This window comes from Oryctolagus cuniculus, chromosome 16, assembly GCF_051225735.1.
Source record: "Oryctolagus cuniculus isolate XC-2025 breed Fujian yellow rabbit chromosome 16, ASM5122573v1, whole genome shotgun sequence".
NCBI lineage: Eukaryota > Metazoa > Chordata > Mammalia > Lagomorpha > Leporidae > Oryctolagus > Oryctolagus cuniculus.
This window is the reverse complement of record NC_142882.1, coordinates 73,916,594-73,938,575: the sequence shown is the minus strand read 5'-3', so window position 1 is coordinate 73,938,575 and position 21,982 is coordinate 73,916,594. Positions and strand designations below refer to the sequence as shown.

Genomic DNA, 21,982 nt, shown 5'->3' with positions numbered 1-21,982 from the left:
GAGGCAAAATGATGCTACACTTTGAGGGACATGAGACCAAAGTGGCTGAGAACTGCGTATACAAAGCGTGCCCACTGGCCACAGCACAACCAAGGACCAGGAGGGCTCCCTCGGTCATTTCCTGTAGGATTAGGGTAAGATCAATTGTCGAAGTAAAAGGAATCATCTAACATGCTTTTAGAAGTGTCAGAACTAGGAATGGAAAACACCAGTTTTCTGTATACTCATTCTTTTAATAGTTTAGACACTGAGGTGTGGATAGACTGACTCTGGATGCAAAGGGATTCTGAGTTTCACCGAGAGACAGGAAACCTGTGACACTAGAAGTCTATGACTGCACCACAGAATCAGTACTGCCGGAAGAAATCCTCCTAGCTATGCTTCATAGAGTTAACAAAAATAATTCAATCACTCAAATAAGTGCAATTCAAAACCTTTTAATATCCCTTGACGACAGACTAACACAGAACACAGGTTTTTCCTAAAGCATTTGTGATTTAGGTCTTTCTTTCTGAAATATTAACGCTCCATAGCCAACTTATAAATCTAGTGTGATGTAAAAGTGACAACACAGACTACCATCAAACCATTATTTGTGCTGTCACTAAAAAGTCTGGTTGTAAAGAATAATGGGTTTGAGGAAAGTTGTTTTGGACTATAATAAAAGCAACTCCACTAACAGAAAGCCATGGATATCCAGGAAGTAGAAGATATACTGTTCCTGCTTGAAATGAAAGAAAAACCACATTCTATTTTGTGTATCTAAAATAAACCAACATTGTTAAAATGAAAATAAAAAATGGTAGTGAGATGGCTCTCGAAGCATTAATACTTTAAAATGTGACTACTAGGCTCACCCACTAGGGAGCAGCTGACACCTTTTATGCACAATTCTAGAAGATGGTAAAAGCTGCAAGTAATTCATGAGGGTGGCTAAGAGAACTGGCAGGGAAACATGGTATTTGAGCTGTTAACCAAAAGGAGGAAGGCAATCCAGGAGATGTGTACCTATGACAGCCCTGCAGACAAGCTAGCGAGGTGAGAGACAGTAACTAGCAAACTACACTGCTTGAACACAGTTTTTCCATTGACACACAGTCTAAAACCACACCTTCTTCAGAAGTTACACAATGGAGAAGAGGAAACAGCACAGTCTGTGGTTGGGGAAGTGGGTGAGAGAGTTGTCACAGTCACCAGGTATCCCCCTGACTCTGCAGCCAAGAGCACGATGTGATGGAAACATGAACGTAAGGAATTTACCCAAGAGACTGAGGCTGCTGAAGCAATGAGAACTCTGGTTATGAGAAGGGCTCAATACGAACAGTATTTTGACACAGAACCTGATGGTTCCACTCAGCAAAACCTGTATGCTCTGCACACTGTCATCCAGAAAACTCTAGAAACCAGACTTACATGTGCTACCCGATACACCCAAGTCTTAGGAAGAAAAGCTGGAAAAAGGAAAACTATCTGAGCTTGGATCAATCCACACTTAGATAACTCACTTTTGTCCAGAGTCCACTATGAAACTTGAGAGCTAGGTAAGCTTTTCCCTCAAACAATCAGAAAAATACCACATCAGAGGCCCAACACCTCCCGAGTGGGAAGTACTCCTTCCTCCTCCAGCCACCCCACCCTGAAAGAAATATGTTTTAAGATAACACATTAGCTTTTCTGGTATACAAAATATACTTATTTTAAAAAACCATAGCAATTTATATAAACAATTAAAATTATGAATTAGTATGTACACACACTGTCTCCTAGGATGCTAAAGTCAAAAGATTCCTGGCTTACATACTTTAGTCTCATGTGTATTCAGTTGTAGGATGTACAGTTTTTTCAATAGTATGATTAAATTTCAGTCAATATTGTAAACATGGATAAGATGAATATTTGTGTGCTATGAATATGGAATCCAAAGGTCTATAAAACCCTGTTTTTGCCTTCAAGGAAACTGTAAGCCTATGCATTCATCTGTTCACTCATCTGATGAGTATTTATTGAGCATCTACTATGTGCAGGCTTGTAGGGTCTTAGTCCACCCGGACAAGGAGGGACTGGGCCCGAGGAAAGGTAAGCGCGCCGCTCGCCCGTATCCCAGCCTCGCGATCCCGGAGACAATCAGACGCAACGGGGAGCCAAGTCTAGCAAGAACTCATTTATTGCACATGTAGCAAAGCCTTTTAAAGCACAAAACTGCAGAGTCATTGGGGCAGGGCATAAGGACCAACCAATCACTTAAAAGATCATTTTATGGGGTGATTTTTATAGGACTAGCCATATGTCTATATACTCGTCATCAGTTGTCATTTCCCCTCATGTTGTGCAGCCAATCAGCTATAGTGGCAAACAACTTTGTGTTCCGCCCACCTTACTTCCTTTGGGCGCCATCTTTGAATTACCTTGTGTATCTAATTTCCCCACACGGGCTAAGCAGTATGTACGAAGTACAATGGGAACAATGCAAAAGCACTTGCTTTGGGGAGCCAGCAAAGGGGCCTTGAGGTACTGTGGCCTTCAGTGACGCTTCAGAGTTTTATAGGCAAAAAGAAGAGGGAAAGGAATTTCCTGCAGGAGAAACGGGACCTGCAAAGGTGGAGGTATACTGAGAATGAGGTGAACGGCACCCCTTTTAACAGAGCTGGAAATACACTGTGCGTGTCTGTGAAGACTGCAGGAAACAGAGGTGGGGTTGTTACTGCAGGGAGAAGCTGCGTGGGAGGGGTAGGGCCTGAGAAGGGACTGGAGGGACCCGTTTGCCATTGCCAGTTGGCAGAGTCGGGCCAGGTCTGTGTTACAGAGTAAGACCAATTGTGTGGAGGATGGGAGCTAAGCGCCAGCCTCTAAAGTGAAGGAGCCCAGCTCACACACAGCAGTGAGGATGCGAGGAGAAACTGGGTCATGAGAGACTTCACAAGCAGAATCCATGGAGACAAGAGATTGCCTGGGAGTGGACAGTGAATGATGGCAGCACTGAAGCTCCGGCTTGGGCCACGGAACAGGATGTGATAGAAACGCGTTCAGGGACTAGTGCTGTGGCATAGTAGGCTAGGCCTCTGCCTGCGGTACAATATCCCATATGGGTGCTGGTTCAGGTCCTGCTCCACTTCTGATCCAGCTTCCTGCTATTGCACCTTCTAAAGCTGTAGAAGATGGCGCAAGTGCTTGGGCCCCTGCACCGACATGGGAGACCTGGAAGAAGCTCCAGGCTCCTGGTTTCAGATCAGCCCAGCTCCAGCTATTGTGGCCATCTGGGGAGTGGACCAACAGATGGAAGACCTGTCTGTATCTCTGCCTCTCAAATAAATAAATAAATCTTTAAAAAGAAGTTCTTAAACGTCCTTGTTATTTTGAGGATGGGCATAAATATGTTTACTACAAAAACAAGCTAAAATTTTCAGGATATAAATATACCATGAGCAATTTATTTGCTTGACTTTAAATACTTCCCACCCAGAAATCTAACTAAAAACAGAAGTGAAATAAAAGCTGCAGAGGTGCATCAAGCAGGAAAGGTAGAAGTAAAGAGACTGCATTTTAGTTTGCTAAAACCTAGAAATGCAAAACCAGGCCCCAAAGCCAATGTTTTCTTTTTCCACAAAGACTTCATCCACTTACAAGTGAATTATACAGAGGGGAAAGACCTGTCCTAAGATCACCAAGGCATGTTGTTTAACCACATCGTAGCCAAGAGCAATTTTGCAGCAAAATGGACAAGGACCCTAGTGGCTCTAGGGACACTTGGGACAGGCAGCAAGGCGAGGCTGGATGAGCTGGTCCCATGGGATACTCCAGCACCTCCGGAGTCACCTGCACCCTGGAGTGGTGGGAGAGAAGGCTACCGATGGCCAATATTCCTGGAGAAGCCCAGGCATCCGACTGTACACCCATTTCCTCCAGCCTCCCAGACCCCACATGGTGATCTGCTTTGCATGTGTGCTTCGCTGGGTGTTAATTTTCCCCCTTGAGGACAGAATAAACACATGGCTATAACAATAGCTTCATTATCTGAGGGCTTGCCTGGTGCTAGACATGGGGCCTGTGAATCATGCCCTTTCACCCTCACTCCACCCCGTGAAGGACGCTGGCCTCAGTCCCACTCCACAAGGGAGGCTAACATTGCACCCTGAGGAGACAAAAGGTGTGGCTCATGGTGTAGACCCCTCTACACCGAGCACCGCGCACACTGCTTTTACACTGAGCTCTGGAACTGGACTGTCTGGGACCACAGCCAGGGTCTTGCACCCCTGATCCCCAGCATTTCTTCATCTGTAAATGGAGATGCCACCTGGGGTTGCCGCCAAAGTGAAGGTGTCAACAGGAGAGGAAGCTGGTGCTGAGGCCTGGAGCAGGGGTAGGGGGGAGAGGAGCAGGCATGATGGAGTTGGTCTGCCCGGGTTCTGACGAGTGCCAAGTGGCCTTGGGTGTGGTCCTTACCCTTCATGCCCGTTTCTGCAGTTGTAAAATGCTGATACCAACTTTACCCATTTAATAGGTGTCTTCACAGGGCTGAAGCTTGGAGCAGTACCAGACTCAAAGATTGCCAAATGTTCATTTAACAAAAGACCAAGTATTGTCTCCATCATAGTATAACAAAGGCTTTAAAGTTTTAAGCAAGCAGCTAAGTACAGTTGCCCGCCGCTCCGCCCCCCGCCCCAGTATGTGAAGGGGACTGGTCTGAGCTCTGCCTCCACACCCATGGATACCCAAATCTGCTGATGCTCTATTTCATCCTGTGTAAAGTGGCATAGTGTTTGCCTAGAACCCATCTATATCCTCTTGTATACCTTAAGTCATCTCTAAATTACTTATAATACCTAATATCATGTAAATGCTATGTAATTAGTTATTACACTGTTGCTTAGAAATGACAAGGAAAAGAAGTCTATTTGTTTCACATAGATGAAAATTTTCATCTATTTATTTGTATTTATTTATTTGTATTTATTTATTCGAAAGGCAGAGAGACTGACTGATTTCCCATCCACTGGTGCACCCCACAAATGGCCACAACAGCCAGAGTTAGGCCAAGCTAAAGCCAGGAGCCAGGAACTCCATCTGAGTCTCGCAGGTGGGTGAAGAGACTCGAGTAGTTGAGCCACCGTCTGCTGCTTCCCAGATGCCATGGCAGGGAGCTGAATCAGAAGTGGAACAGCCGGGATGCAGCTAGGACCCCAACCGGGGCTCCCATATGGGATGCAACAGTCCCAAGCAGCAGCTCAATTGGCTGTGTCACAATGCCTGCCACTGGGTGCAATTTTAAAAAAAAAAAACATCTTCGGGGCCAGTGCCATGGTGCAGCAGGTTACAGCCCCAGTCTGCAGTGCTGGCATCCCCTGTGGGAGCCGGTTTGAGTCCCAGCTGCTTTACTTCTGATCCAGCTCTATGCTATGGCCTGGGAAAGCAGAAGATGGTTCAAGTCCTTGAGCCTCTGCGCCCGCATGGGAGACCTAGAAGACATTCCTTGTTCCTGGCTTCGGATTGGCGCAGCTCCAGCCATTGCAGCCATCTGGGGAGTGAACCAGTAGATGCAAGATCTCTCCCTCTCTCTCTCTCTCTGCCTCTGCCTCTCTGTAACTTTGCCTTTCAAATAAATAAATAAATCTCTTTAAAAGATATTTTCAATCTGTGGTTACTTGAATGCATGGAAGTAGACACTCAGGGTCGACTGTAATGTGGGTGAACAAGCCTTCCCAGTTTATATTTTCGCACAAGTCTAGCTCTCGTTGAGGGGGGGGGGGGGTGTCTCCGATGTGCCGATGTGCACCAAGTTTTCATGCACTGCCCATTTTCCGCTCCCTACAGTCATGACAACAAGCAGTGTATTCCATGAAGATTTGGCCAAATGAATAAAATTTGGAAACAAAGTCTCACCTCTACCACTCAGTGCAACGTTTCCAAATTTAAACATGCCTGACCTCAACGAGGCTGGAAATGCTGATGCACCATTCTGACCGCCGGCTTGAAGGAGACGCACGCTCCGTCAGTGTGCATCTGTGGAATGCAGGCTCTACTCCTGCATTTTTGTGCTTTCTCTTGTTTTGTTTCTGGGTGCAGAGACAACAGTCAGAGTTGCATTTATTTCCTACGCAGTCCTAGTTTTCTCCACATGGTTCAGTACTGTAGGTCCTGGATGTAGAGGCAGACCTTCCACTTCATCTGATTTTGGTAATATGGAAGGTGAAATGGTCTGCCGTAAAAACTAATAGAGGAGGCTGGCGCTGCGGCTCACTAGGCTAATCCTCCGCCTAGCGGCGCCGGCACACCGGGTTCTAGTCCTGGTCGGGGCGCCGGATTCTGTCCCGGTTGTCCCTCTTCCAGGCCAGCCCTCTGCTGTGGCCAGGGAGTGCAGTGGAGGATGGCCCAGGTCCTTGGGCCCTGCACCCCATGGGAGACCAGGAAAAGCACCTGGCTCCTGGCTCCTGCCATCGGATTAGCGCGGTGCACCGGCCGCGGCGGCCATTGGAGGGTGAACCAACGGCAAAGGAAGACCTTTCTCTCTGTCTCTCTCTCTCACTGTCCACTCTGCCTGTCAAAAAATATAAAAAATAAATAAATAAATAAAAAAAACGAATAGAGGGGCCAGTGCTATAGCGCAGTGAATTAAAGCCCTGGCCTGAGGTACCGGCATCCCATATGGGCACCGGTTCTAGTTCCGGCTACTCCTCTTACGATCCAGCTCTCTGCCTGGGATATGGCCTGGGACAGCAGTAGAAGATGGCCCAGGTACTTGGGCCCCTGTACTCATGTGGGAGACCCAGAAGAAGCTCCTGGCTCCTGGCTTTGGATTGGCGCAGCTCAGGCCACTGCGGCCATCTGGGGAGTGAACCAGTGGATGGAAGATCTCTCTGTCTCTACCTCTCTCTGTAACTCTTTCAAATAAATAAAATAAATCTTTAAAACAAAAAAGAAACTAATTGAGATATATCCTAACTAACCGTGTACTCTTGGTCCCAAACATTCCCAATTTCTATCCTTTCTTTCAAATATGTAACACATTGGTAGTGTTAGAAACTTAAGGGGTAAAATCTCCACTAGCTTAAAAATTTATATTCAATTACTATATACTCACATAAATATCCGTTATTTGTTTGAATTTACTAATTTTAGGGACCTTGGCATATTTCACTTGGGAAAACAGTGAGCATGTCAACTTTTTAATAGGAAACTCCTTACCCTGAACAGTAGAGTGGTTCTTCAAAAAATTAAAAATAGAGTATCATATGACCCAGCAATAACATCAGAGATCCTGAGTATCCATCACAGAAATTAAAACCTGGGTCTCAAAGATATCTGTAAACTTGTATTCCCAGTAGCATTATTCCTAAGAGCCAACAGGTGCTAGCTACCTAAATTTTCATCAATAATCAAAGAATAAACAAAATGTGGTATCATCCATTCAATGGAATATTACTCAGCCTTATAAAAGGAAGGGAATCCTGTCAAATGCTTGATCTTGAGAACATTATACTAAATGAAAGGAGTCATATGCAAAAAGACAAAAATTGAATGATTCCACTAATGTAAAGTATCTAAAATAGTGAAAATCATAAAAACCTAGAATCATAATATGGGACAATGGTTATCAGGTGTTATGACTGGGGCTGGAATGGAGGGGGCAGGGAAGGAACTGTTTGATGGACACAGAGTTTCAGATTTACAAGATGAAAAAGTTCTGGGCTCTGTTCCACAGCAGTGGGAATACAAAGCTACTTTAGTCTGGGGAAAAGTGAACTGCAATGATAAATTTATTTTGGTATAAAAATAATTTGAGATTCATGCTTAGTTTGTTTATAATATGTACTTTCCATAAACATTGTGAAAGACCCTTGTATAGATGGATTTCAAATGAATTTTTTGCACCAAAATAAAACTACCTTTGAATTTGATTTTCTATGAACATTTTGAAATATCATACTATATTTCACACTACCGAACTGGACACTTTAAAATGGTTAGGATGGCACATTGGAGCGCCTGGTTTCAGGTCTTGGTTCCGCTTGCAATTTCAGCTTCCTGCTAATAATGCATCCTCTGGGCGGCAGTCTGTGATGACTTGAGTCCCTGCCACCCATGTGACAGATCAGTCCTGAATTCTGGGCTCTTGGCTTCAGCCTGGCCCAGCCCAAGATACTGTGGGAAACTGGGGAATGAATCAGCAGATGCGAGATTTCTTTCTGCCTCTCTGCATTTCAAATAAAAGAGATAAACAGGGAATTTTTAAATGGTTTAGTAAATTTTATGTTACATATATATACATATCTATGTAATGAGCACAATTAAAATCTAAAGAAACTTCCCACAAGTTCTTAACCTCAGTATGTCCTAGAGATGTCTTTATGGAAAGCAGCAGCCAGCAAACTGTGGTGAAGGGGCAAAGAGTGAGTATTTTTGGCTTTGCAGGCCCCACAGTCTCTGTTGCAACTTCCCACCTCCACCACGGCCTTGAGAAAGCAGCCACAGTCAATAAGTAAGTGAATGGCATGATCCCGTTCCAACAAAAACCTTACTTACCCAACAGGTGGCTGACTTGAGGGTCATAGGTGGCTGACCCTTGCCAAAGTATTAAAATCTACATGAGAAATAAATAGTCAGCCTGTCAGCGCCCAGGCTCCTCCGCCCACAATCATGAATGGAACACTCTTATTTTTGTAGAGACTCAGGCAACAGAAGCAACACAAGCCAACTTGGAGACCAAACTTAACGGAAGTAGGAGGAAAACATTCCAAGGACAAGAGTGGTGCAGTTGGGTTTAATGATTTAGAGAAACAAACAATGAAGTTACGGCTGAAGGAGAGCTTGGGGCTCACCTTCTGCAATCAGAACCCTGCAGTTGACTTCCTGGACCTGCCCAAGCAGACACCATGGTGGCAGCAGGCCTGGGCATGGCGTGCAGACCTCTGGGCTCGGAGGTCGCACTGTCCCCTCCTTTGGGTTTCCATCGGGCAGCAGCCCGCCAGCCTCCCGCCCTGCAAAGCTTCCATGTTCCACCTGTGCAATTCTCAGTGGTCTCAACTGAACCCTCAAATAAACATTTGCTATTTGTTTGCAAGTTCCGTGGGAGAAAATCAATAAAGACACACAAACGCCCCAAAGGTCTCATCTCATAAAATTCAGAATTGAAAGCCAGGGTGTCAGTTATGTGTTCCCTTTCGAATGGTGCTCTTCCTATGGCCTCTGGGCACTGTCACAAGGCAGCGACCCGACAGTAGGGACTGGCAGCCACACGGGGACCACCATGGGTGCATGTCCTAGCTCAGCAGCCGAAATGGAGCAAACGGTCAGCACACACCAAAAACCGACAGATGGAAGGGGGAAGCATGAAACAGTGGCATCGAAACACAGCATCTGCTTTCAGAGGACATTCTCACCTCATCAAACCCCCCCGCCCCCGGAATGTACAATTCTAGATCTCAAAGCAGAGGAGCTAACAGTCAAGTCCGTTCGTCCTCTTTACAGATGGCCTCAGCAAAACGCAAAGAGTTAGGGCACTGCTCAGACACTTGGCGTTGGTCCACTGTATACTCCCCACTTACTCAAGACCACTTGCTGCGGGTCCTAGCGCCCTACCCTAGGCACTGAACTGAAGGAGGCATGGATTTCAGACCAAGCAGCCCAAGGGAAGAGGGCCAGCCTTTGTCCCGGTGCAGAGACGGTGAGCCGAGACCCTCCCCAGGGTCTCCGACTCTCATGGGATCTGCCCTCAATTGCTCAAAGAGCCCGACCTCTGACAGAGCCCAGTGATTTCAGCAGTAATTAATGATGCTGTCAAATTAATTAACCCAAGTCTTTGTTCACAGGAAAAAAAAATCCCTCTAGTCTCAATACTGCTGTTTGCCAGTCCTTGACCAATCTCTACAAACCCGAATCAGGACCCCAGGGCACCGCTGCCAGATGGCCCTAACAACACCCTACCTAGCAAGCTGCCAGCATTAGTTAATAATCTCCTTGCAGCACAGCCTTCGATGGTAGGGCTGCTGGGTTAACAGGTCTCCTAAACCCAACAGCATTTTACACAGAACCCCGGAGTGCAGCACTCCCGCCTCTTACGACACCCTTGGATATATCCTTGTGCATCAAGAGTGATGGAGCACTCGACCGAAGGGACTGCACTAAGCTGTTTAATAAATGGCCCTCATGAGAACCCCGGTTCCCAGTCTGCGAGGACCCGGCCCCCACGAGTGCCCACATGCACATTCCATAAGCTCTCTTTGGAAGACGCACAACTTGCTTCTTGTGTTCCATCGACTATCATCAGCCTGCAGCCCGATTCTGGCTTTCAAGATAAACAAGACATGCATAATTGACCATAGGAGGACCCTCTCAAGGGCATCGGGCTGTGAGCTCACAACTTGAGCTGATGTAATCTGCTACAAGACGCTGGCTTCTATTTTTAAATCATACCCTTTCGCTCTGCCTTCAGAGGGCACGTATATCACACGTTTGGTAACTCTGCTCGTAAAATACCTCGGGGTCCCAGAGGACCGCTGGGAGGCGCTTCCAGCTGCACACAGCTGCCCGGCCCTGCCCGTGATTTGGACTTGAGGAGCAGAGCAACTGTGGCCACACTGGCCAGGTCCTCTGTTCATCACGGCCACCCTGACAAGGGGCAGGCGCCTGGCCGGGGGCTTCGCGGGGGCTGGGACCACGCCTCCCCACCTCTGAGGGTTCCATCCCTAACACAGACACTTCATCAACGCTCAGAGCCCTGTCAGCAGGCCGCAGGCTTCAAAGGGTGCCAGCGTGAAAGCAGGTCATTGGCTTTGTCTGATGTCCAGTGTTTCATTCATCTTTTCAGCCACACTTGCCGTGTGCTTAGTGAAAAGGTTTCTCTGCCTTCTGGGGAAAGCTCGGGTGGAGGGGAAACAACACTTGAACTTGCGCGTGACTTGTTCATACCGATGCTGTCAGTTTCTAAAAACAAGGAAGAGCCCTGTCGCTCAGGTGGTGCAGCAGCGTGCCAATCCTGGGTCCTCCCCTCTTCATTGCGCACCCACCACGAGGCACAGCAGGGTGTGTGGGGCCCACCTCCAGGCCTAGCCCCTCCAGTCCCTTCTCAGAAAGGCAACCAGAGTGAGCTGCTCAGAACACACAGAGTTGTTTGCAAACCTCCCCTCCCCGCCCCTCGGTCCACCCCTGTTTTCCTTTCCAGTCCCAGAGCCTGGTCACCATGGTCCCCTGACCCGTGTCACCGTCCACACCGTGCTTCTCAGCGCCCTGTTACTTTCCCCTCAATGTCCCTCAGCCTGGAACTCTGCTCTTTTGGCCTTGCTCGCTCTTCCCAAATCCTCCCTGCACATCTTCTCAGGAAGCCACTTCCTCCAGGAAGCCCTCCATGGTGTTCTGGGGGGTACCACATTCATCGTAATGCAGTCTGTTCACGGGCTGTGCTGATAGAACAGCACAACACGCGATGGCAGGGATTTTGTCTGCTGGTTTCTCTGGATACTGCCTGGCACGTGCTGGGCTCAAGGACACTGGCTAGATGAATGAGAAGAGAATGTGTGCATACTCAGAAAAGGACCACTTTTGCAGGGTGTGAATTAGAATCAGGTCTCCAGCAGGACGTGTAGACTCAAAGAGCAGGATTCAGCAGGTGCAACATGAAGGTGGCAGCCTGTCCAGAGCAGAGTGACAACCCCCTTCCCCGGGCGACCTTGGAGGAGCCGTGCGCAGCTGCTGGCTCCCGCGGAAGCCGAGACCCAGTGTCGGGCAGCTTGTTCCTGAGAGGCAGATGGAATCCCACTGGACCTGGGACAGAACCCTGCAGCTTGCTGACAGCCAAATTCCTTGGGTAAACTCCAGGGGAACAGAAAACTCCACAACTGCAATTCATTGCAAAGAGGGCAACCAGCCACAAATTGACGACAATGCTTCTTACCTGCAAAACCACCTCCGTCCATTCCCAAATGGTCAGCAGGCCAGCTGCCTAGCGAGGGAACGTCCCAGAAGCTGGGCAAGGCCTGGCTGTGGCTCGGCCCCCTCGGGGCCCCGGGTCTTGCCAGCCAACAGCAAGGAGCTAACCTGGGGCAGGCCCAGCACTGGTCCCAGGCTTCTGGCTACAAAGGAGCCAGTGTGGTTCCTGTCCTCACAGAGCATCCAGCCTCATCTTATGGTCACTTAAAAACGCCCTTCCTGGGGCCAGCGCCATGGTGCAGTAGGTTAATCCTCTGCCTGCGGCACCGGCATCCCATATGGGTGCCGGTTCTAGTCCCAGTTGCTCCTCTTCCAGTCCAACTCTCTGCTATGTCCTGGGAAAGCTGTGGAAGATGGCCCAGGTCTTTGGGCCCCTGCACCTACGTGGGAGACCAGGAGGAAGCGCCTGGTTCCTGGCTTTGGATCGACACAGCTCCGGCTGTTGCGGCCATCTGGGGAGTGAACCAACGGAAGGAAGACCTCTCTCTGTAACTCTACCTGTCAAATAAAATCTTTAAAAAAAAAAATGCTCTCCCTTCCTGCCAAGTACTGCTTCCCTAAATTCTAAGCACACCTCATTCAGCTCATAAACCAAACCCGGCACATCCAAGATTGGGCAGTAAAGCTGAGCTTAGTTACTCTGGTCAGCATGGCAAGGGTTTTCCAAGACCCACCAACCGATGACACTCAAGGGTGGGTAGTGTTTCAGCATCGGATTCCAATGATGAAGGGCGAGGTTCAGTGTTTTCATCCTTACGTGGTCAGTAACCCCACCCCCGCCACCAACAAACCGAAGTCACCCATTCCCAGTGCCAGCCTTAGGATAACTGCAGGTCACGTCTATGTCCTGACACAGAGGAGGAGCTCAGTGGACACTGAGGGGACACCTCTCAGGAGAGTGTGGCTATGGAAGAAACGCCTTTGTCAATCTGGGCTTGTTCTTCAACTTTGTTATTTGTCTCTCTCGCAGGAAAAAAGAAATAAGTAGGCACAGTTTCTAGGATTCTGACTTTCATTTTCCTGTCTGACACTGAGTTACTTATTTGGCACAGGCATCATGTTTCTCATCTCTAAACTAAAACGCAGGGAAGAGTGGCTACTGGTTTACAGAGACAGGAGTAAGGGGATCCTGGGATGTACTGCACAGTTGGGTGCCTATAGAAAACGTAGCAGACCGTACCCTTCTCTTTAAACAGACAAATCAGAACATGGAATGTTGGGGGTTTTTACCATAAGGAAATGCTAAATGTTTGAAGGGATAAATATTTTTCTATCGCACACTGCACGATACACAGCTGTGCTGAAACCTCACGCAGTACCCCATAAAGAGGTACAATTTTTGTATGTATGATTAAAAACATTAAATTCGCCGGCGCCGCGGCTCACTAGGCTAATCCTCCGCCTAGCGGCGCCGGCACACCGGGTTCTAGTCCCGGTCGGGGCGCCGGATTCTGTCCCGGTTGCCCCTCTTCCAGGCCAGCCCTCTGCTGTGGCCAGGGAGTGCAGTGGAGGATGGCCCAGGTGCTTGGGCCCTGCACCCCATAGGAGGCCAGGAAAAGCACCTGGCTCCTGGCTCCTGCCATCGGATCAGCGCGGTGCGCCGGCCGCAGCGCGCTGGCCGCGGCGGCCATTGGAGGGTGAACCAACGGCAAAGGAAGACCTTTCTCTCTGTCTCTCTCTCTCACTGTCCACTCTGCCTGTCAAAAAAAAAAAAAAATTAAAAACATAACATTTTAAATCTAAGTTTAAAAAGACAGGGATGTTGAAAAGTAAAACATAGAACACGTGCTGTGGCTGTTGTGGGGCTTACAGGAGGCAGTGGCTAGAACGGGACCAGTGCTGTGCTGCCCTACAGGTGGGGTGTGTGGGGGAGGGAGAGAGGGAGAGAGGGAGAGAGAGGGGGAGAGAGGGAGAGAGAGGGAGAGAGAGAGGGAGGGAGGGAGAATGAATCTCCCTCCATTCTCCCCAGTCCCCAAATAAAGCACAGGCACTGCAGGCCTGAGAAACTAGGTGCTGCTAGCACACGGCTGGAAAGGAACCGGACGTGCCCGCCGCTCACAAGCAAACTGACGCAAAAACCCAACTTTGGAAGGAGCCTGTGTGGCTCTACTATGGGAACCAGGAGCTGAGGCCATCCTCCTGGGTGACAGAAGGTCCCTCCTTCCCTCCACCCCGACACACAGCCAGCGGGCCCGTCCACAGCCCTGAAATAACGTGCTTAGAAAGAAATCTAGGAATTTTAAGTAAAATCATTCATCACAAACAGATCATGTGAAATGAATAAGGCAGTTGACACAATATTATGTCAAGCCTAACATTTGGCTGATTTTTTTTCCTTTTGCACCCTGAAATATATCCAGTCGACCAAACAAAGAACTACCAAGTGTACACAACAAAAATCTGGCTACATTTTCATAAATGTTCAGTCCATGACTGCCACCTGGTGGTGGGACATACCCTTGTATGACAAAATATCCAAATGGCGAGATTGACAGAATATCATTAAAAACACAAGAGTCTTCCTCTGCTGTGTAGCAGTTATTTCGGGGAAATTTTAAGAACGTACCCATCTCCTTGGCTACTTATTTTTTAGAGAAATTTCTGGAGAGGCCTACAGCAGATGGAGTCAATGCCACTCCAGTTAATCCTACAACTACACCCCACTGCTTTGAACCTGTCACAAAACAAAAGAGCAGCATTATTCTATTCATTTTCATACGCATTAGCAATTAAAAACGATTACCCCAGTAGTCTGTTCTCACCTTCCAGATTCACTTGATCTAATCCTGGTTTTTAGTTATGCATGAAAAGGCATTCAAAAGTGACAATCTTACCAAAAGTGCACATTATGGGGAAATCTGACTTCAATTAAAAGCATTTACTAAATTCCAGCCATTTCCAGCTGTCTCTTCTATCCCATCCTTAGAGAATTACAGATCACATTAATTGGTATTGTCACATAACAAGACACCAGTGATGATTAATTGCATCCTTGGTGCCTTTGAGATATTTCTTCTTTACCAGAGGCATTCAAATCAGCTCGGCACCTTCCAGCAGGCACCCCCTCTGGCAACCCTCAGGAAACCTCCTACCTTCCTGAACTTCTCCATCTGCTTGTAGAGGTCTGGATCCAGCTCTTGAGACACGTCCTTCATCCATAACAACGCCCCCCTGTACTCCGTCCGACACTGCTCCATGCGGTTCACCGTCAGCCAGGTATCTGAGATGGCCCGGTGCCGAAAGGTCTCCACTTCTTGGTGAAATCGACACAAAGGATTTCGCAAGGCCAACCTGGACAAGAGGACAAAGCCATGTTCTTGAAACTAAGCCAGTTTGCAATTTGAATCCTAGCTGTGTGGTCAATCTGAACACCCATGAGCCAGGAATGCGGGAGACACTCCATCAAGCTTCGATGAGGACTAACTGAAATGAAATGTCTGGGGATTGATGGGTGAGCCAGAGCCGAGTACCTAGGTACCGACTCCTTAGTCTACTGTTCATGGACCACTGGAATTGTCTCCATCAGTGTTGGTGGGGGTGGTCTCGGGCCAGGGCAAAGGACGCGTGTTTGAAGCTGGAATCGCTCCTGAATCACTGGAGAACGGCTAAGGCATGGCCATTTCCCACTTCCATTCCTGGTCACTCCGTGCATCGTGCTCCTCTGAGCCTTGGCCCTTTAAGGCTGGAAATGAATGTGTACTGTTCACTAAAGTAGGCACAAAACGGGTATAATCGCCATGACACACTGTCATTTGTTTTAAAAATGTTTGAGGCACATCAAACTTGATTTAAAAAAAAAAAACGTATTTTGGAGGGCAAATACTGCCTCTTCCATTGTCCTACCCCAAAGGAGCAATGTCAGATGAATTACACTTTTTATTATTTTAGTATTTTATATGACAGGGGTGGGGCAGGGGGGAGATCCGTCTTCCATTAGCTGGTTCACTCCCCAAATGGACTCAATGGCCCAGAGCTGGGCCAGGCCAAATCCAGGAGCTTCCTCCAGGTCTCCCACATGGGTGGCTGGGGCCCAAGCACTTGGGCCATCCTTTGCTGCTTTCCAGGCCACAGCAGGAAACTGGGTTGGAAGTGAAGCAGCCAGAACGTGAACTGGCGCCCTATGATATGGGACGCCAGCATTGCAGGCGGCAGCTTGACCTGCTACCCTACGGCGCCGGCCCCAAGTCACACTCATAAGACACATGGCCCTCCACGAAGTTTCAAGGCACAGATGCAAAAGATAAAAATAAGGTGAATCTTTAAGTTTCAGTCTAAATGCAGACTTACTTGGCGGGAGGACAAATGGTGTCAGGGAGCCGAAGGCAGCTTTTGGCAGTTCCAATAACATCTGCAGCGCCTTCCTTGTGTGCCGTACCGTAAGATTACAAATGGGTCAACACATTGTTTAAGAAAAAACTCCCTCTGACTCTTTCCCTCCGGTTTTCCTCTCGTCTGTAAAGTGTTGCTTTAAATATCGAGCACTTCTATAACAATAGCTTGTCCACACTGCCGACCTACATGCTGCGGGCTTTCTCCCAATACACGCTGTGCTTCATCCTATTGGTTCACATGGAATACTCGGGTCTATCAAATGGAATGAGCAGCGGCGCAAGGACCTCCAAATAAGTCAGCAAAACAAGCCCGGCATGGAAGTGTGTGTGCACTGAGGATTCTAAGAGAGGATCAGGTCTCACTGCTACCCTGAGGCTCATCATTATTTCTGGACTGCTTTCGCTTCCCATGGATCCGGCCTCTTTCCCTCAACTGACTGTGAACGAACTATCCTTGATTTACTTGACTGTTGTAAAGGTAGACAGAAATCTTGGGAGATTAAACACAATGATAGGAGAAAAAGACAGAAAATCATGTGATGTTTTCCCCTTTAGTTTGCTTTAAATAAAACCAGAAAAGTGAGAGAACTCGCTCACTCGTGGTATAAGGGATTGAGTCTATACAAGGCAAAACCTCAGTTACTGAAAAGTATCAACCTTTGCTGCAAGACTGGCCCATGTTTTCACTCATGAAAATCTACCCAATGGGAATAAGTAACAAAGACATAAGGTTTACTCCAAAGACACTTACCTTTTATTAGGAAAGGGGAAAATGACTCAGGAGGTAAACCGAGGGCTTAAGTTAAATGTACCATGGCATGCCCAAGCAATGGAAGACTGTGCCATGGGTGTTTTGTTTAAAAAAGTCTGAATGGAAATAAACAAAGGTATTAAGGCCATCTGATCAAAATAGCAATGTGTTGAATAATTAGTATATAATATTGTATGCTATTATGCTGTGTGTGCCGCAAGTATATGACTCTAGCCTGCCCTAAATCATGTGCATTCAGCTTTGAGAGTTGACCTCATGAGAAGTTCATGTAATCCTGCTGCTTACTCCATGGTTAGGAGACCAGGTTGGGGTTCCACGTGCCCAGCAAGTACCTGAGGACCAGGAAACCCAAGCCACGTGCAGAGGGCCATCTCCCATGTCACAAAGTGGGCCACACTGCATTAAGTGACGGGTATAATGCAGCTTGCAAACTTGTAGTAGTGATACTTTCAAGCACCACCTGCATTGTCCTTGTTGCTTTCTTTTACTATTCCTGTTTGTATCTGAAGGTTGGGTCACAAAACCATAAGGTGCTATATGTGTGCTTTGAGAGACAGATCATGTAGCATGATGATGATCCACTCCTTGCCCAGAGAGGGAAAATTGTAAGGAGAAACAATCAGATGAAAACATTGTATAACTTGAGCGAGTGGGATTTTATAGCCGATATATTTTGGACAACTACAAGCCTTCTTTAGGTACAATTCTTGCCTAATATTGATGGGTGACATTTAATAGGGTTGTTAGTTGTTGGGGTAGGAGGAAGAGAGAAGGAAAGTCACTTTGCTTAAACATCAAGAGTAGATGTGTGGCCAGCGCCGTGGCTCAATAGGCTAATCCTCCGCCTTGCGGCACCGGCACACAGGGTTCTAGTCCCAGTTGCCCCTCTTCCAGGCCAGCTCTCTGCTATGGCCCGGGAGTGCAGTGGAGGATGGCCCAAGTCCTTGGGCCCTGCACCCGCACGGGAGACCAGGAGAAGCACCTGGCTCCTGGCTTGGGATCAGCGTGATGCGCCGGCCGCAGCGTGCCAGCCACGGCGGCCATTGGAGGGTGAACCAACGGCAGAAGGAAGACCTTTCTCTCTCTCTCTCTCTCTCTCTCTCTCACTGTCCACTCTGCCTGTCAAAAAAAAAAAAAAAAAAAAAAAGAGTAGATGTGTGGGGGAATCCTGCTTTATCCAATGTGGACATAAAAATGAGTCATGAATGGTTGTGTTATAGAAGTGCCATCACTCTACCACAATCCCTGTACCACAGCTTCCCAAGCTTGAATGCCCATCAACAACAGGAGATCATGTGAAAAATGCAGACTTGGATTCTGCATTTACAGTCCAGTACACCATCAACAACACCTCCTTGAGGCGAATTGGCCCATGGCGAGCAGGGGGAGGGGACCCTCCAATCTCGGGACACTGAGCACCTGCTAGAATTGGCTGCGGGAAGGGGACCAGACTGACAGCAGCAATGGTAAAGGTCAAATATAAGCCTAGGACAGCCTTCAGTGATCAGCATACCGCATGCCTCCATAGAGAAGAACATGAAATATTTTTTTAAAAATTAACGGGAGTGGGGAGAGGGAGAATCCTACATGTTATCCTTAAATGTTTAAAAATTTATTTATTTATTTGAGAGAGAGAGAAGGCTATCAGCTGTTGGTTTAATCCTCAAATGTCCACAGCACCCACGAACTAGGAACTCCATCCAGGTCTCCCATGTGGGTGGCAGGAACCCAATTTCTTGAGCCATCACAGCTGCCTCCCAGGGTCAGGATTAGCAGGAAGCTGAAGTCACAAACTGGAGTTGTGTACTGAACTCAGACTCTGATATGGAATGTATAAGACTGTATCTGAACCGGCATCTTAATTTTTAGGCCAAACACCGCCCCGTGCATGTTATTTTAATCAGAAAATTGAGTACAGGTTGAGTGTCCCTTTTCCAAAAATGAAGTTCTAGATTTCAAATATTTTCAGTTTTGGAATATCTGCATGTAGATGATGAGAATATATTGAGAAAGGATAACAAGCCTGCACACAAAATTAATTTATGCTTCCCATAGCATACCTTATGCACATAGCCAGAAGGTAATTTAATACAGTATTTTCAGTACACATGTGTTTTATCTGCAATTCATCACATGAGGTCAGGGGTGGAAATGGACACGTGTGGCTTCATGTTGGCTCTCAAAAAGTTTTGGATTTTAGAACATTTCATATTTCACATTTTTGGATAAGGGATGCTTAACTTGTCTGTATGAACTGAGAACTGAGCACAGATTAGCCGGTTGCTCTTAGGCAGAGCTGTCTGAAGAACACGGAGTGGGCAGGAGCTGGAGCACAGTGGGTTAAGCCACCATCTGCAGTGCCGGCATCCCGTATGGGTGCTTGTTCATGTCCTGGCTGCTCTACTTCCAGTCCAGCTCTCTACTGGACCTGGGAAACAGCAGAGGATGGCTCAAGTGCTTGGGCCCCTGCATCCATGTGGGAGACCCGGAGGTAGCTCCTGGCTTCTGCATGGCCCAGCCCCATCTGTTGTGGCCAGTTAGGGAATGAACCAGTAGAAGGAAGATCTCAGTGTGCATGTGCGTGTGCATGTGTGTCTCCTTCTCTGTAATTTGACTCATAAACACATAAAATAAATCTTAAGGAACAAGAACACTGAGCAATCCCCCTTCACGAACAGTGAGTCCCAGGTTCTTCAGATACCCCACAACGGAGCCCCGGTGCAGGCCACACACCTTTGCTGGGAAGAAAAGCAGAGGGCCTTTCCTGTCGCTTGCATCATTTTTCCTGCTCTGGTTTTATCTTGGAAGCCTTGGGATCGGAGAAATTTTCCCAGTTCATTTTCTTCCTGAGACAAGACTGATGAAGACAAGACCAAAAGAAGCCATGAACAATAGCATTCTGCTCACAAAGAGAACGACAGTGACAAATCACAAGGTCCTCTCTCTTCCAGAGGCAGACACGATGAAATTAAATCCAAGTGGCAGGCTACAAGGTAGGTTCTATGCCCACTCCCCCACCCTGCCAATGACCTTTCATGCTGCTCTTCCATTTACAATACGTGAGATCAAGTTCACTTGAATACATCTGTCAGTGGGTTTGCTGCCCTGTAATCAGAACCAGAAAATGACCTCTGGACTGAAAAGCCAGCCCATAATGTGCTGCTTCGAGCAGAAATAAAGGAGTTGGGTTTGTCAAGTGTGACTGTGGGAATCCTCTGTGGCTGCCTATAGTGCAGTGCTAGCTGCCTCCCATTATTCCCTCCTGCTGACTTTTTGATCTCTGTGTTCTGAGTTTCATTCTACTCAGTTGCAAAGCAGTCTGAATACTTTTATCTGTGACACAGGATTTTGGCTGGGGGTGAAGATCTGGGGGTGAGGGTAGGTAAGTCCCCAGGTTGACAACTTGCTGGATTCTTAAAATATGGAGTTGGAAGCAAATCGGAATTGGTTGTGCCTAAGTTCTTGGGCATTGTTTCTTCAGGACAACCTCAGGAAAGTGAGGTGCTGCAAAAAGCTTATGAGAAAATAGAGTGAAACGGTAAATTTAGGGGCCAGCACTGCAGCCGTAGTGGGTAAAGCCACAGCCATCCCATATGGTGCTGCTTCGAGTCCCGGCTGCTCCACTTCTGATCCAGCTCCCTGCTATTGTGCCTGGAAAACAGCAGAAGATGGTCCAAGTCCTTGGGCCTCTGCATCCACATGGGAGACCTGGAAGAAGCTCCTGGCTCCTGGCTTCAGATGGATCAGCCCAGCTTCCACCATTGTGGCCATCTGGGGAATGAACCAATGGATGGAAGATCTCTATTTTTGTCTGTCTGTCTCTCTTTAAGTAAATAAATAAATCTTAAAAAAATAAATAGTTTATTTTTTGCACAAAAAATGTTGAAATCCATGCATGCTTTTGCCATTATATCCCTTTTCAAGGAACTTTTTGAAGACCCATGATTTGCATGGATTTTGAAATTGTTTCGCACCCAAAATAAGATTAACTTTTAATTCTATTTTCCAAAAACTTTTTGAAGTACTCCTCGTGTATGCAAAACTACTCATAGCATCATAATAACAAAACACTTTCCTTATACTGGGGCCTGATTGAATAAAATACAATGCACCACATACATGATGGGCAAGGGAGTGTCCCAGACACATCCCAACAGCTGGGGCATAGACACAAGAGAGACACTGAGCTTTCTGGAATGCCTTTTCTCCCTCTGGACACACACTACCAGTATCCTCTGGACCACTACTTTTATGTCACTTTTCTGCTCTGACACATTCACGCTTCATTTGGAACTGCTTCTAAATGCTACTGGGATTCTTGTCTGCTCTTGTGAACCATGCAGGCTTCTTTCAGAAGGCATCCCGTTCCTGCCTGACACAGCGTCTCCAACAAGGCCCGCAGAAGCCTGGCCAGCAACCACAAATCCAAGGTGACAGCTACAGCCACCAGGCCTCCTTCTTCATCCGTGACTCCGTTTTACTCCAAACAGTCCCCTGGGAAGGCACAGCCAAGAGTTGTCTTTAGAATTCACTTTTCCTGAGAGATAAACGATGCCCCTTCCTCTTTTCTCTCTCAAAAAACTAAGTTCACTGGTCAATCAAAAGCCAGCTCAAACACTGCTTCCTCTGTGAGGTCACTGATCCTGATGTCTGGACAGCAGCACCTTCAGGTGGGTGACTGAGCACTCCTGTGGCAGCACAGGCTTCTGAGTGTGTGTGTGTGCGCGTGCATATGTGTGCGTGCATGTGTAAGTGTGTGCACGTGTGCAAGTATGTGTGTGCGTGTGCAAGTGTGTGTGCAAGTGTGAGTGTGTGTGTGTGTGTGTGTGTGTGGCCACTTCTCTATGCTCCCACAGAACTAGCTTTCCAAGTCAGGACCTCATCCAAACTTTTTTTCCCCAGGACAAGCATAAAATCTTCTATTTATGGCACTAATTAAATGCTTGTGAAGTGGAATTGA

At 47.4% G+C, this 21,982-nt stretch overlaps 1 protein-coding gene across 6 annotated transcripts in view; it reads right to left on the bottom strand.

Annotated features, from left to right (window-relative positions):
- Positions 1-21,982, bottom strand: part of ICA1 (islet cell autoantigen 1) — a 155,825-nt gene that overhangs the window by 100,478 nt on the left and 33,365 nt on the right. For all 6 annotated transcript variants that reach the window (XM_008261686.5, XM_089315687.1, XM_051853319.3 and 3 more), the window contains exons 5-6: positions 19,756-19,879; positions 15,012-15,210 (exon numbers count right to left, since the gene is read on the bottom strand). In XM_008261686.5, the coding sequence (XP_008259908.1) occupies positions 15,012-15,210; positions 19,756-19,879 (323 nt within the window). The remainder of the gene's footprint in view (positions 1-15,011; positions 15,211-19,755; positions 19,880-21,982) is intronic.